Here is a 12,771-nt window from a genome sequence, read left to right as displayed (position 1 = left end):
GATTTGATTAATTTGGACAACTGCAGCTTCATATTAGTGTCAAATAAACTTTTAAATGCATTTTTGCACAGAAGGAGTGATGTGGACTTTGTTCCCCATCACTCACAATGAAAGCACCTTATCTCTTAATGGCCAGTATGAACAGGAGGAATGATTACAAAAAAAAGCCAATGTTTGTTTGTGCACCTGACTATTGTTTAAGGACATACTTAAATAGGAAAAATTGTAAACCTATCCTTTAAGTGCAACGACTCTCTTTCACCAGGTAATCAGCTCTCACTAATTCCACAAGTGGTTTCATAAAGACCAAAATTAAAAAGCTTTTAAACTGTTTAAAAAGTCTATTTTTTTGCTGTAGGTTTTGTAATGGGCTGACTGACAGGAAAACCAAAGTGTTAAAAGGTTAGTTTAATAGCAGCTGACAAAGACACATTGAGATCAAAACTTCCAGAACTTTATTGATGCTATGTGAGCTGAACAAGCGCAGATCTTGCCAGTAAAAACCCTTAAACTGGAAGAGAAACAGCACATAAAGTCACCACTGACTTGGTGTTTAAAACAGACGAGCCTACGCACGTTTCCCCTCTAATCAATCACATCCAGTGACCAGCCAGAGATGAAGTGCCATGGATACTGAAGACACTGGGCTCTTAAGCAAGAGGTAAGTGAAGGCCACTGCTTGTAAACAGCTTTTGTTGTTTTAGCGTTATGTATTCAAATTGGTGTACTTAAAAATAGAAACTATATTGATGTGTAATTTGTAATTTAATCCTCCTTGTGCCCATGTGTGGACAAGAAGACAGCTTTTTGTTTGACTGTCTTCTGAGACAAACCGGGACGTTTGCCAATGAACTATTAACGTCAGTTAATGTTTGCAATGTGAAAGTTAACATCTGTTGGACTGAGTGACTGTGGCCGGGTCTGTCCACGTTTTCTCCTGTGACGTTTTTCCCCCACCAGCCTTCTTCCCCCTGCCGAGGACTGACTTAGTCCTCTGCTTTGGCCTCCATCTCCTCGGCGTCGTCGTCTCCGTCCACCTCGGCGTTCTCCCGCTCTAACCTCTCCAGCTGCCGGGCGAGCTCTGTCTCATCCGTGTCTGTCACCACCTTAGGCTGAAGGGGACGGTTTACGGGTTAATTATTTGTTTTGTTATTATTTACATCAGTTATAAAATCTAGCACGATGAAAGGGTGAAATTCATCAGTCACTGCTGTAAACAATGACCACTGTAAACTATTAGGACCACTTCTGGGGAAAGTTTTATTTAAATTATTACCAGAAAAGTCACATTTTAATGAGAAAAGGTTAATTTTACAGGATGAGAAAATAAGTTTTAATCCTTTGAGAAGAGGATGTTATATATCATACGCTCAATCTCCTTGATGCTGTATCATAGTTCTTAGATTTATTACAGGTGACAGTTTTAGGACCCATCATTGTATCCTCTATGAAAGTGGAGTGGACATCACTTACCACTCGAAGGGAACAACACTGTCTTTATTTAATTTATAAAGCCATCCTAAATAAACTACCATCTTATTTATCATCACTTTTATGACTTAGAAATATGGGATACTGTACCCATTGCCAAGAATGCATTACCTTAGATGTATATGAATGCAATGATGGGAAAAAACTGCATTCACCTCAGGGCTGGGAAATATATCGATATTATATCGATATCATGATATGAGGCCAGATATTGTCTTAGATTTTGGATATCGTGATATGACATAAGTGTTGTCTTTTCCTGGTTTTAAAGGCTGCATTACAGTAAAATCATGTCATTTTCTGAACTTACCAGACTAAAAAATCTCATTGTATAAATATTTTGTGAAAGCACCATTAGTCATACTACAATATTGTCACAATAGCGATATTGGGATATTTGGTCAAAAATATTGTGATATTTGATTTTGTCCAAATTGCTTAGCCCTAATTCACCTTCTCTGCTCTTCATAGGTAGAATAAACTTCAGGACTCCCTGAAGTTAGAAATGTTTTTGACACTAGAACACTATGATTCTGTTGGACGGTGTTTTATATAATGAATGCTCCTGTTTTTCATCTGTCATTTGTCTTGTGTTTTTGTTTTATTTATGTTTGGTAGAAGGTTGTTGGTTTTACACTTTTGTTATATGACTCGTTTTGGTTGTATATTTGCACCATTAATCAATTCATTGCCAACTATTAAATAAATTGCCAACTATTTTAATATCTGATTAATTGTTTGGAGTCATTTATAAAATAAATTAAGTCCAAATTCTCTGATTCCAACTTCTCAAATATGAATATTTTCTGGTTTCTTTTGTCCTCTATGACAGTAAACTGAATATATTCGAGTTGTGGACTGTTGGTCGAGACAAAACAAGACATTTGAGGACGTCACCTTGGGCCTTGGGAAAGTGATCAACATGTTTCACTGTTTTCTGGCATTTTTCAGACCAATCTAATCTATTAATCGAGGAACTCACAAACGAGTATAAATGAGGTTTTCACTTTTACATGGCTGCAAAGTCGCTCACCTCCATCTGGATGTTGAAGACGCCTCTCTTCTCTTCGATCTTCTCCTTGATAGCAGCCATGGCCTGGTTGAGGACAGACAGACCCTCTGTGCGCTCCAGAGTGGTCGTTGTCATCACGTAGCGTGGAGGAGCGATCAGGTTGATCTGCCAAGAATTTATTGACATTTATATCACATTATTGTCAATACTTCCCAGCTGTGTTTAACTCTATTGATGTGTGGACTAACCAATTATAACAGAATTAATTAAAGTTTTTGCTACGATTGACACTTTCATACACATCGATTGTAAGCGGATGAGCCTCTTAGCTACTGTTCTGTAGCAGTAGTAGTTTAGCAGTAGTGATTGTTTGTTACAGACTGATGGTACCGAGTCAAACTCCACAAAACAGGATTAAACAACTTCCTGCAGCACAATCCACCGTGGCACCAGTCTCATTTGTAGCTTATAGATGTAGAACATCTCCTGACAGGCCATAAACACATTCAAAAAACTTTTGAATTACTGCTACTGTTTATGGAAGGTAAGAAAAAAAAAATTCAAGATATATTAATATGAAAATAATAACTTTTAAAACACCTTTTAAGGCTTTTTTTGAGGAATCAATACATTTTAAAAAGGTCAAGACCTGCAGATACCCTTCAAGATTTACATTAGCAGGACAGACACAACAAAAGCAGGAAGTTGGACTTAAATTTCAAATAAAATCACCTATCATCTAAACGGCACGTTAAAAAATGAGTGCAAGAGGTCCTTTCAGGTCATGATTGGAGTCATTTGAACACTCGGCATCAGTGTACCATCATGTGACTGCGTGTGACTGGAGTGATAATGTTACCTTGATGGGCATGGCCTCTGTGGAGCAGCTGAGTCCGGCCCTCAGAGCCTCCTTCACTGCATCGATCCCCTCATACCCGTAGCATGCCACTTCAATGTCTGCAGGTGGGATGGGAAGAGGGTGATTGTACGTATGTAGTCCAACTGATGTATTATCATGAATGATTAGAATAAATACTGTTAACAATCACAGAAAATGCTCACCTGCTCTGATCTTGACGGCCTGTGGAGTGAGTCGCCTGTTGATGTTATCAATCAGCACGCTCCTCTCTTCCTCTGTTAAGTCCAGACCATCCAGAATGGAGGGATCTCTGCGGGAGAGGAGGTGTTCGTCACCGTCTCATCTCTTCAAACAAAAACATTTGTTGCCTACGTTCTTTGGGGTCTCACTCTGACACATGCTACTTGAAAGAGGCACTTACGATACAGCCTGTTTGAAGACATCATAAGCTCCGTATCCTGGCCGCTTGTATTTCTCATCAAAGACCCAGGCGGTGCGCTGGTACAAGCTCTCTAGCTGCTCGTCTTTACTGTATTCCAGCACCTCTGCCACGTGTCGCAGGATGCTGTACACCTGCGGGCACGACAACACCAATCAGCTCGGTGCAAACGCTGATGTAAAGCTCAGATTCACAAAGAAACTACAGAAGTCTACACATGAAAGAGATATAGCATCATTAGTGTGGAACGGGCACTTTGTTTTTGTGCTTGTTGAGTCAGTCAAATAGAAAAAGCTGAGAGAGACGCAGCTCGGTGCCACAAACATGGTAAAAGGCTGCTGCAGCAAAAGAAGGACTGTAGTGTCTAATAATCCAGACATGTGATTTAATCAATGAGCTGTTTAACATCAACTGTATTTACATTATGAGAAAACTATAAAAACATGTGGGCGCACTTTGACTTACAGTTTTAGATTTGGTGAATTTATCTTCACACTTGATGGCCTCCTCCGGTGAAACTCTTCTTTTTGATAAATCAATGTATCCTGGACAGAAAGCGGGAAAGACGATACAATTACAACGTTTTATGGAAAGAGTCGTTCTCACAGGACAGAATCTGACTGAAATCTAGTCGAGGAGACATTGCAGAGAAGTTCAAAATGATGTGCGAGTAGTTTCTGACGAGATCAGGGCTGAGATGATAAACCTACTGTTCAATACACAGATAATCAATTCCTGCTTGATGGTCGATCAGTTTAGTCATTCACCAGATAAAAACTCTTAACAGTTGTTAAATTAGGCTTCAACAATTGCTTTTCTCCATTATTACAAAAAAAAAAAAATTACACATTGGTTTGCAATTGGTCAGACTAAGCATCTTTAAGACATTGTAGAGTAAATTATTATTTAGCAAATTTTTAAAAAAACGGATGGATTATTGATAAACTGATCATGATGATGCAGCCCTAAACAATATTATGTTCTCATACTAATCAGAACAAGTGTCTATCTTGTGGTTGATAACCTCAAATGGTAAAAAGAAGAATTTTGCCTCCTATCATGAAAGATGTCTCCTCTATTCCAGTTTATTTTGCTGGTACATCATGTCTACACCACCAGCACTTTGGCAATGGCAGCCAAAAAAGTGAGTTTCCTGTCCAGTGTACAACTACACATACAACTTCCTTTACCCACTGGTCTTCATCGCTAGCAGTTAGTTCACGTCTGCCTGCGCCCACCTTTCTCTTTGTCTACTCGGATGACCACCACGCACTCGTTGCGGCCTATGCGGATGAGCTTGTTGATGGAGCGGATACGTCGACGCGACAGCTCGCTCAGGAGGATCATGCCCTCGATGTTGTTGTACTCCAGGAGGCTGACGTAGGCGCCCATCTCGGCGATGGACCTCACGTTCACCATCACAACATCCTCCACCTCTGGGAACCGGTGCTGGTAAAATCGACAGCTGAGACCCGGCATCGCTGTGAGGTTAGAGACAAAGAGAGACAGAGTAAGATACCTGAAGTAGATTTCATGCACAATGATCAGTTTACTCAACATATGGAGTTCTTAGTCTATGAAAACAGTTAAGTATAATTTCTTCTGTGGCTCTGGGGCTTTATAAAGTCCGAGATAACACACTGGTGATGTCATCAAGAGTTACACCTTGTAAAGGGCTTGAAAATTACAATAATCATAAAGGAAAGTCTGCGTTACAAACTGAGGGCATGAAGTTTGAAAGACGTTTACAACACAGGGAGGGTCTGACAAAAAGGCACTATCTAGATGCATTATGGGAAGTGTAGGATCCAGCATTTTTGGAGCTTGACCTCAACTAAGGACAAAAAGTCAGAATATCTCTGCTGCATCAATTTTCTTTATTTTTAATCTGTCTCGTGCAAATCAACATTTGCGATACTTAATTAGATTTCATCACTTTTTTTTCTGCAGCTTCAATAGTGTACAGATCATCTTATCATCTTTAATTTGTGAATTTGATTATAACATCCCAACTCACACAGGATTCCAATATATACCTGAGGGGTTACACGACGATTAAAGAGAGAAAAAAACTCAATCATAAAAACAATTCAATATTTTACACTTTAATAACTTAATGGTGTATAAAATCCTTCCAATTAAAAACAATCTGAGAGGGAAAAAAAATCGGTTTTACTGCTTAGAATTCATATCCACAGTAAAACCTGTGATGAGGGGTCACAAGTAGACATTCATTTAAATTATTTAACAGCCAAAAAGATTGTAAACCGCTGAATCCAGAGGAAAAACCTGGACCTGCTCCATAGACAGAGAACAATGAACGAACTGCTGGGACACAATGACAGCAGCCATGGTGATTTTACTGAGATACAGGCACCTTTTCATGGCCATTGAGCCCTGAACTAAAATAAACCTTGTTTGGATGGGACATGTTTAGGGCTGCAAATAATGTTTATTGTTGTTGTTGATTAATCTGGTGATTATTTTTCTCGATTAATGGCTTCATCTATAAATCATCAGAAAACAGTGAAGAATTCCCATCACAATATGCTAGAACATAAGATGATATCATCAAATGTCTTTTTTCAGTCCAAAACATCAAAAATATTTCATTACTCATATTCATTTACTATAATGTAAGAAACCATGAAAAGCAGCAAATGACTGTATTATAAAAACAGAAACATCAAATTTTTGGCATTTTTGCATGAAAACAATGAATCAATTATTAAAATAGTTGCCCTTTCATTTTTTCGATCAACTAATTGATTAACTGCTGCAGTTCTAGACATTAAACAAAAACTCTCCAGGCTTTGTCACCAAGTAAGTGTCAATGGACTTAAATGTTACTATATGTTAAATGTCACTATATCACATCATCATTAAATGCCTTCCAGCATACACTCAGCTATCAGTCTATTAGGCTCACTTATCTAAAACTAATACAGTCTAATACAACAACACTGGCTATTAAAAGATCCCCTTCAAATGTGCGTTCAACGTAAGTGACGGGGAACAAAATCCACAGTGTGTCCACTCAGTCATTTTGTACAAAAATGCATTTACAAGTTTATCTGAAGCTTATATGAGGCTTCAGCAGTCTGAGTTAGTCATATCAAGTGGATATCTGCCACATTTACAGTCTTTTTAGCATCAGATTCCCTATTTGTGTTTCCCTGTTGAGCTGCAGTGGAAGTACAGTAACAAAAAGACTACTGCAAAGAATAACTTTTCAAACAGTTTAAAAGCTTTTTAATTGTGGTCTCTATAAAACCACTTGTGGAAATAGTGAGAACTGATTACCTGGTGAAACAGAGGGTTCACAATTTTTTTTTAAGTATGTCCATAAACAACAGTCAGGTGCACAAACACATGTTGACGTTTTTTTCTGTAATTACTCCTCCTGTTCATATTGGCCACTAAGAGATAAGGTGCTTTCAATGCGAGTGATGGGGGACAAAATCCACCGCCCTCCTTCTGTGCAAGAATGTATTAAAAAGTTTATTTGACGCTTATATGAGGCTGCAGCCCTCCAACTTAATCAATAAAGTCAAATTTTTAAAAATTACTGTCTTTTTGTTGTTTGTGTTGAATTCCCTCTTTTTGTCACGATCCTTCCACTGAAGCTGAACAGGAAAACAAGTGTCTGTCAAGACACAAAGAGGGAATGTTTTACCAAAAAGACTAACTGTGGAAGATATCCCCTTTATCTCACTAACTCAGACTGCTTTTAAAAGTTTATCTGAAGCTTATATGAGGCTTCAGCAGTCTGAGTTAGTCATATCAAGTGGATATCTGCCACATTTACAGTCTTTTTAACATCAGATTCCCTCTTTGTGTTTCCTCATTTTTGCACAGGAGGAGGACTGTAGATTTTGTCCCTCATCACTTACATTGAAAGCACCTTATCTCTTAATGGTCAGTATGAACAGGAGGAATAATTATAGCAAGAAAAAACACTTTCAGTGTTCATTTGGGTTGACTGTTGTTTTAAGACAGACTTGAAAAACTGTGAACCTGTCCTTTATTATATTTCGTTATTGAGAGATGTCACCAATATGTAGCCTAACCTCACTGATATAAATGGGGTGGACAAAATGTTAAAAAAAAAACTGCTTCATCTATTAACTTAAAATATTTAAATAGCAGATTGTCAATGGAGTTTCTGGTCTGTTTAATACTATAAAAAAAGGAGTCAACTAATTTAACTCAGCCAGGAAATTGATGCAACAATAACAGCAGGGAAATTATGTTGTATTATGCGAACTTGCAGCTTTATTTCGCATTTTTTTAGCAGTGAATGGGATGATGCAATGTAGACAAATGAAAAGGTATTTAAACTACGAGCAAAAACTGACGTAAACACAGATGAAAGATGAACCCTTTAAAATAATTAGAGCATAATAACAAATACCACAATGAATACAATAAGAAAGGGGTTTAATTTAGGGATAAAACGGTGACTTTGATACCGTTAGCTTCCCCAGCTAATAACCCGGCTCCCAGCTCACATGCGGCACATGCACTGCTAATCATGCTAGCTAGCTAACCGCTCCCGGGTAAAACATCCCCATTATGTATAAAAAAACTCACCTGTGTCATATGGTTACACAACAGTACACTTAGATGTTCTGCGCTGGATGTGCTTAAATGTCCGTTTATGTTTTCTTTGGGGTGTTTTTGTGAAGTGAAGAACTCGGGCCCCGCTAGCTGCTAATTTTTCGACCCGGAAAAAGAACGTCACTATACGCGCATGTGCAGAGCGCGGTCAGTCCCTGTCACATGACCTCCAGAGGCCAGCTGATCATCACGCAGAGGGAGAGAGACGGACAAGATCACGAAACATCGCCTCAATCTACACAGCTAATCCTGCATGAAGAACAACGGTTATTAGTAATACACGCGCATGTTAATAGATTAGACTAAAATATAACGTTTTAAGTATTTATCTGAGTTAACGGAAGTGAACAGAAGACCTCAATCATCGAGCAAACGGCAAGAAGATGTCTGGAAAAGACAGGATCGACGTATTCCCCTCCAGAATGTAAGCAGCTTGTTTGGTAGCGAGTTGCTAAAACCCTGTAGCTAGCCAACTATTATAATGCTATTTTGCTGACTTGTTGTCTTCCAGTCTCTCAGATTGACAATTTCTTGCTCCAATCTGCATGTATCCATGACTCAGTTCTGCATTGTGATCTAAACCTTATTTTAGTTTATATCAGTGCCAGGTTGCTGTTTAAAAGAGGAAGAGTCCTTCTGTTATCATGTGATGCTTTCTAACATGATCCAAGGGTGAGCTGTCAGTCTGAGATGGTGTCTGAAACTTACTGATAGTACAAATCTTGACTTAAACATTGTGTAACTTGAGTGTTTACTAATAAGTGAATTTCCCTGTGTTGTCTGCAAGTTGCAATCATTTTTACCACATTGATTCAATCACACCAGCTTCTTTGAAGCCTTTGTATGTGACAGAGACATTTTAAACCCAGAAATTGGCTGTGTTTTTGACCTGTACATGGATATAGTTTTTTTCCACCTGATGATCTGATCAATTATGAAGCCGATGATTGCAAATATCATTCCCGAACAGGAGTACAAGTATCCCAGGAGGTACTTCTGCAGTTGTCATGTGGTACATGGAAAGATTGTGGAGTATTTGAGCTTATCAGAAATATGGAAAATCGGATTTGATTATATACATTCACACATGTATTTTGTATGAAAATAAGCACACAAGAAAGATTACAAAATTTGTGTGATGCCGAACTTTAGTACAGTCATTATCACATTATCTGTGGTAGTCTGACTGCACAGGATATGCCTCACCTGAGTCATTTATAACACCTTAACACTAAGTGACATGGTGAAAACTAGTTAGAAAAACAACAACACAAACCTAAGACGTTCAGTTTCTGCTACTCCAAATGATGTTATTATGAAGGCAATACCAGGATAATCTTCTTCTCTTGTATGGATTCACACCCAGCTGTGTTTCCTTTGCAGTCAAATACAGCCAAACAATTCCTTGAAGGTCAAGGTCATGATGAAGAGGAACTACAGACAAACTGTCTGTTAATGGCTTATGATTGGCAGGATTACCAAAAAAAAAAAAAAAGCTAAACAACTGGAACCTTTTTTCAGACACACATATATAATCTCTATGTGAATCCTGTGTGTTTGTAATGTAATTGGCAGTTTTAAAATAAAACATTCATGTGTGTGTTTTGTTTTGTGTTTGCAGGGCTCAGACCATCATGAAGGCTCGGCTGAAAGGAGCGGAGACCGGCCGCAACCTGCTGAAGAAGAAATCCGATGCCCTCTCAATGCGATTTCGTCAAATTCTTCGTAAAATCATTGAAGTCAGTTTGTTTTCAATGCACTTACACTTTAAATGCAACGCAACTCACTAAAACTAATGAAATCTTAATGTGACAGACCTGTAATGTTCAAGTTTTGTTGACACTGTTTGAGAAAAATGTTCATTCAACATTATGGCAATTTTAGACAATGTAGTTTGAGTTGCTGCTGAATTGCATTGCCTTATATTGAGAGGTGTTTCTAACATTTAGTCTACCCTCATTAATTGAGTGGAAGAACTATTAGAAACACCTCCCAGTACAATACAATGCAATTCAACAGCACCACAAAATGTCAGTGTAAAACTGAGTAAAGATTGTAACAACTAAACATTATAACATGAAGATAGGTATTTGTGAAGGTAGTATTTATTGCATTTATTGTATGAGACTGCAATAGTTTCTCACATCAGTCCAAATTGTGTTCTCTGTCTCTTTAGACTAAGACCAATATGGGAGAGGTGATGCGAGAGGCGGCCTTTTCTTTGGCTGAAGCCAAATTTGCAGCTGGAGACTTCAGGTAAGAATCAGTGTAAGATGATGTTACGGTTTGTTATTTCAGGCACAGAGAAGACGCCTCTGCGATTCCTCTGTAATCTGTAATTCTGTCCGCAGCACCACTGTAATCCAGAATGTCAACAAAGCTCAGGTGAAGGTCCGAGCCAAGAAAGATAACGTTGCAGGTCAGCTTCTAAAATGTCCATCTTCCTGCTTTTATCATCACCGTCAAAGGGCCGAGACAAGTTCTTATTCGTGCTGTGTTTTGTTCCTCCAGGTGTCACCCTTCCAGTTTTTGAGCACTACCAAGAAGGCGGGGACAGTAAGTAATAAATAATAAAATGAGTTTTTTGACTAGTTAATGGCAGAGAGTTCTCACCTTCTTTATGTTCGTCAGGTTATGAGCTGACTGGTCTGGCCAGAGGAGGAGAGCAGCTCTCCAGGTTGAAGAGGAACTATGGCAGAGCTGTGGAGCTGCTGGTGGAGTTGGCCTCCTTACAGGTAGGGGGTGCTGTTACAGATAAGTCAAGGTTAATGAATCCATTCTCACAGTCATTTCTGGGTCATTTCTTGGGTGGAAACACATGATGGATTGGAAAAGGTTGAAAAGACTTCTATGTATTGTGTTTCTTCATTGTGTGTGTAACCTTAACCCTAACCCTAACTTTGGCCTAAATGCTAGATTGGATGGGCCAGAGGGACGAACTCTCGCAAATGTGGTTAGGTTTAGGTTAGGATACAAATCTTGCGAGAGTTTCACAAATCATCCTTCGGCCTATCCAGTCTAGCACCAACCTTAGCCCTAACCCAAACCGTAGTGCTAAACCTAGTGCACTTGTGCAAGAGTTCGTCCCTTCGGCTGATCCAACCTGGCATTTACTGATTGAAAAAATCTTCTCTTTTTCTGTCTGCAGACATCTTTCGTCACTCTGGATGAAGCCATCAAGATTACCAACCGCCGTGTGAATGCTATTGAGCATGGTAAAATCACACTTCATATCAAATTGTTGCCTTTTTTCTTTTAATAATTCATGAGAGCTCATCTGGTCTTATGCGCACCTTTCAGTGATTATCCCCCGGATCGATCGCACCCTCACCTACATCATCACAGAGCTGGATGAGAGAGAACGAGAGGAGTTCTACAGGTAAAACTGTCTAATAAATCCCAATATTTTTTCATCCCTATTATAACATTTAAACAATCAATTTTCAAATGAAATGTTTATCTGATTAGACATGCAACAGCATCACTTCTTTTCCATATATTTCCAGGCTGAAGAAGATCCAAGAGAAGAAGAAGCAGCTCAGGGAAAAGACAGAACGTGAGATCGCCGCCCGCCTGGCTAAACTGGGTCCCATCGCAGAGCCCGCCAACATGCTGACAGAGGAGACGGATGAAGACCTGCTGTTCGAGTGATGTGCTCCTCAGGCACCCTTCAACCTATTTATTTTGTGCCTCTCAGGCCAAGTCTGTGTCCTCTCATGCAAGTGATGAAAGTTGTTTTTTGTGTACTTGTCTGTGATGATTTGTTTTATTGTTCTTCGGTGCTGGAAGGTACTGGTGCGTTTCCAGATTTGTCACTGTACAGAACCAGAGTGTCTCACCGCACTTGGCTGTTCCCAACAAGGGAAGTCAAAATAATCTAAAATAATCTAAAAGTGAATATTATGTATGTTAACACATGGGTTTTTGCGAGTTAAATCTAAGAAGCATTCCGTGTGATCAAGTTGTATATATTTCAATTTCCTCACAACATTTAGAGCCATTTGCATGCTGTAAAGCTAAAAGGTGGTTGTAGATTTCAAAGAGTGTGTGAGTCTGTGTCGTGGAGGCCCAGTCCCCACTGCTGACCTCATATCTTGAGGTTGTCGTTACCTCATTTGAGGATGTTTACTGTTGCACCAGAACCTCCCGTGACCCCCCGCTGTAAAACGTGATATGCGAATCAACAAAGTCCAACACTTCATCCTAATAAAGGTATTCTCAACATTCAAACATTGCCTGGATTTTCTTGCTAAGATTAGAGTTTGCTACAAGTGGTCTTTGCTATAATGCAGAAGCTCTTCAGTTCTGTACACAAGGAAGAAAGTGTTTAGGAGACTCAGCTGGGTGAGG

General features: G+C 39.1%; 2 protein-coding genes across 2 annotated transcripts; one reads left to right on the top strand and one right to left on the bottom strand.

Annotated features, from left to right (window-relative positions):
* Positions 1-438: 438 nt before the first annotated feature.
* On the bottom strand, positions 439-8,536 carry eif2s1b (eukaryotic translation initiation factor 2, subunit 1 alpha b). The gene is made up of 8 exons (XM_044377452.1): positions 8,395-8,536; positions 5,040-5,282; positions 4,267-4,346; positions 3,784-3,935; positions 3,566-3,672; positions 3,363-3,460; positions 2,525-2,668; positions 439-1,112 (listed from the first exon to the last, which is right to left on the bottom strand). Exons 2-8 carry the CDS (start codon positions 5,278-5,280, stop codon positions 987-989), a joined length of 948 nt encoding a protein of 315 aa, XP_044233387.1. The 5' UTR covers positions 5,281-5,282; positions 8,395-8,536; the 3' UTR covers positions 439-986.
* A 42-nt stretch (positions 8,537-8,578) lies between these two features.
* On the top strand, positions 8,579-12,651 carry atp6v1d (ATPase H+ transporting V1 subunit D). The gene is made up of 9 exons (XM_044377454.1): positions 8,579-8,845; positions 10,043-10,160; positions 10,598-10,677; positions 10,773-10,840; positions 10,933-10,977; positions 11,053-11,156; positions 11,570-11,636; positions 11,722-11,800; positions 11,928-12,651. Exons 1-9 carry the CDS (start codon positions 8,805-8,807, stop codon positions 12,070-12,072), a joined length of 747 nt encoding a protein of 248 aa, XP_044233389.1. The 5' UTR covers positions 8,579-8,804; the 3' UTR covers positions 12,073-12,651.
* The last annotated feature ends 120 nt before the right edge of the window (positions 12,652-12,771 follow it).

Source organism: Thunnus albacares, chromosome 16 (genome assembly GCF_914725855.1).
Source record: "Thunnus albacares chromosome 16, fThuAlb1.1, whole genome shotgun sequence".
Taxonomy (NCBI): domain Eukaryota; kingdom Metazoa; phylum Chordata; class Actinopteri; order Scombriformes; family Scombridae; genus Thunnus; species Thunnus albacares.
The sequence above is the reverse complement of the archived record's forward strand: the minus strand, read 5'-3'. Positions and strand labels throughout refer to the sequence as shown.